Raw genomic sequence first — 1,484 nt, 5'->3', positions numbered from 1 at the left:
ATAGAATAAATTAATTTTTGTAGTGTAATAAAATTAAAAAAATCTTCCATTTTTTAAAATAAAATTAGATTATGAGCAAAATAAAATTTTGATAAATAATTTTGAATTACCATAAGAATATTAGAAAAGTGGAGAGAGCATAGAAAAAATAATTAAAAAATAACAATGAAAATAAAAACGTGGAGAGAATAATTAAAAAATGGAATAAGAAAATATTATTATTAAATTAAATTATGACTTTTAAAAAATAAAATTAAAAAAAGAAAAGTAAGAGACGGGGGCCGCTTTAGCCTCGGGCTGCGCGGCGGTGCGACCAAATCATTGCGGAATGAATTCAAAGATTCCCCATTTTCAGCGCTGCCACGTGTCCTTTGTGGGCCCTCCCCTACCTGGTCCCACATCCCCCTACCTAGGAAGCTAACATAATTTTGTTTGGCCAGAGAGGAGAGAATCTAAATTCTTAATATATTAAATTAATAAAAATATTTTAATTTTGTATTTTGTCTTTAAAAAAATTTATAAAATTTAATTTTTTAAAAAAATAATATCTTAAATTTTTTTTAAAAAAATTTAAAAATATAGTTATTAATTTATTTAAATATTATCATTCACCAATAAAAAAAACTTTATTAATTCACTTTTTTTTTAATATCCATAAAAAATAAAAAGAATTATTACTTCACCCATCATTTCCAAACTTTTTAATATTATTTTAATTTTAAATTTTTTTTTAGGTATTAATAAATTTTTTGAAATATTTTAAAATTTAAAAGATATTTTTTAATCGTTTTAAATATTTATTTTAAATATTTTATTGATGTTATTGTAATTAATTTTATAATTTAATTTTAACAAGTAAATAGGTGAATATTCTCTGTTATATTGTCGCCGTTTTTTTTTTTTTCTAATCGGCGCTTTTTTCAAACGTATAAAATGCAATTAATTAATTAATTTAATTTTTTTGGTGGGTTTTATTTGTGTTATTATTTATTTTTATTGATTGCTGATTCATTACTGCAGCTGGAGCTTTCGTTACCGTCTTCATCATCTTCTTCTTCTTCGTCTTCCTCTTCTGCCGACGCCTTCTTGGCCCTTTCAAGCTTTCTTCCTTCTCCTCTTCTTCTAATTTCTCCACAGGGTTCATCCGAACATTAACCCTAGCTCTCGCATTTTGTTTACCCTTGATTTTTCTCTTTCAACGGAGCGGCTGTTTGGATCTTCTTTTAGGGTTTTGTTTCTGGACCTAATTGTAAAGGGGTTTTGATTCTTTCACAGTCTGTGTGATTTTGTTTTTTGGGTTTGAGGTAGATCCATCGGAGGGAGATTCTGTTTGTATTCTTGATTTTATGTTCCATAGCTGAGAATGTCTGGACCATTGGATCGATTCGCCAGACCATGTGAGTTTCTTTCTAATTGTTTTGGTTCTTTTCCTTCTTTTGAACTTGTTGGTTCTGTTTCTTTGCAGTTTGGGGGGGGGGGGGGGG

The 1,484-nt window shown here is 28.2% G+C and overlaps 1 protein-coding gene across 1 annotated transcript in view; it reads left to right on the top strand.

Moving 5' to 3' along the window:
- The first annotated feature begins 1,004 nt into the window (after window positions 1-1,004).
- LOC111448313 (phosphatidylinositol/phosphatidylcholine transfer protein SFH8-like) overlaps window positions 1,005-1,484 on the top strand; it is a 6,239-nt gene continuing 5,759 nt past the window's right edge. Inside the window, exon 1 of the mRNA XM_023087814.1 lies at window positions 1,005-1,397. Coding sequence (XP_022943582.1) covers window positions 1,364-1,397 — 34 coding nt within the window. The 5' untranslated portion in view covers window positions 1,005-1,363. The remainder of the gene's footprint in view (window positions 1,398-1,484) is intronic.

This window comes from Cucurbita moschata, unplaced genomic scaffold (assembly GCF_002738365.1).
Source record: "Cucurbita moschata cultivar Rifu unplaced genomic scaffold, Cmos_1.0 Cmo_Scf00010, whole genome shotgun sequence".
Lineage (NCBI taxonomy): Eukaryota > Viridiplantae > Streptophyta > Magnoliopsida > Cucurbitales > Cucurbitaceae > Cucurbita > Cucurbita moschata.
This window is presented reverse-complemented; position numbering and strand designations above follow the sequence as displayed.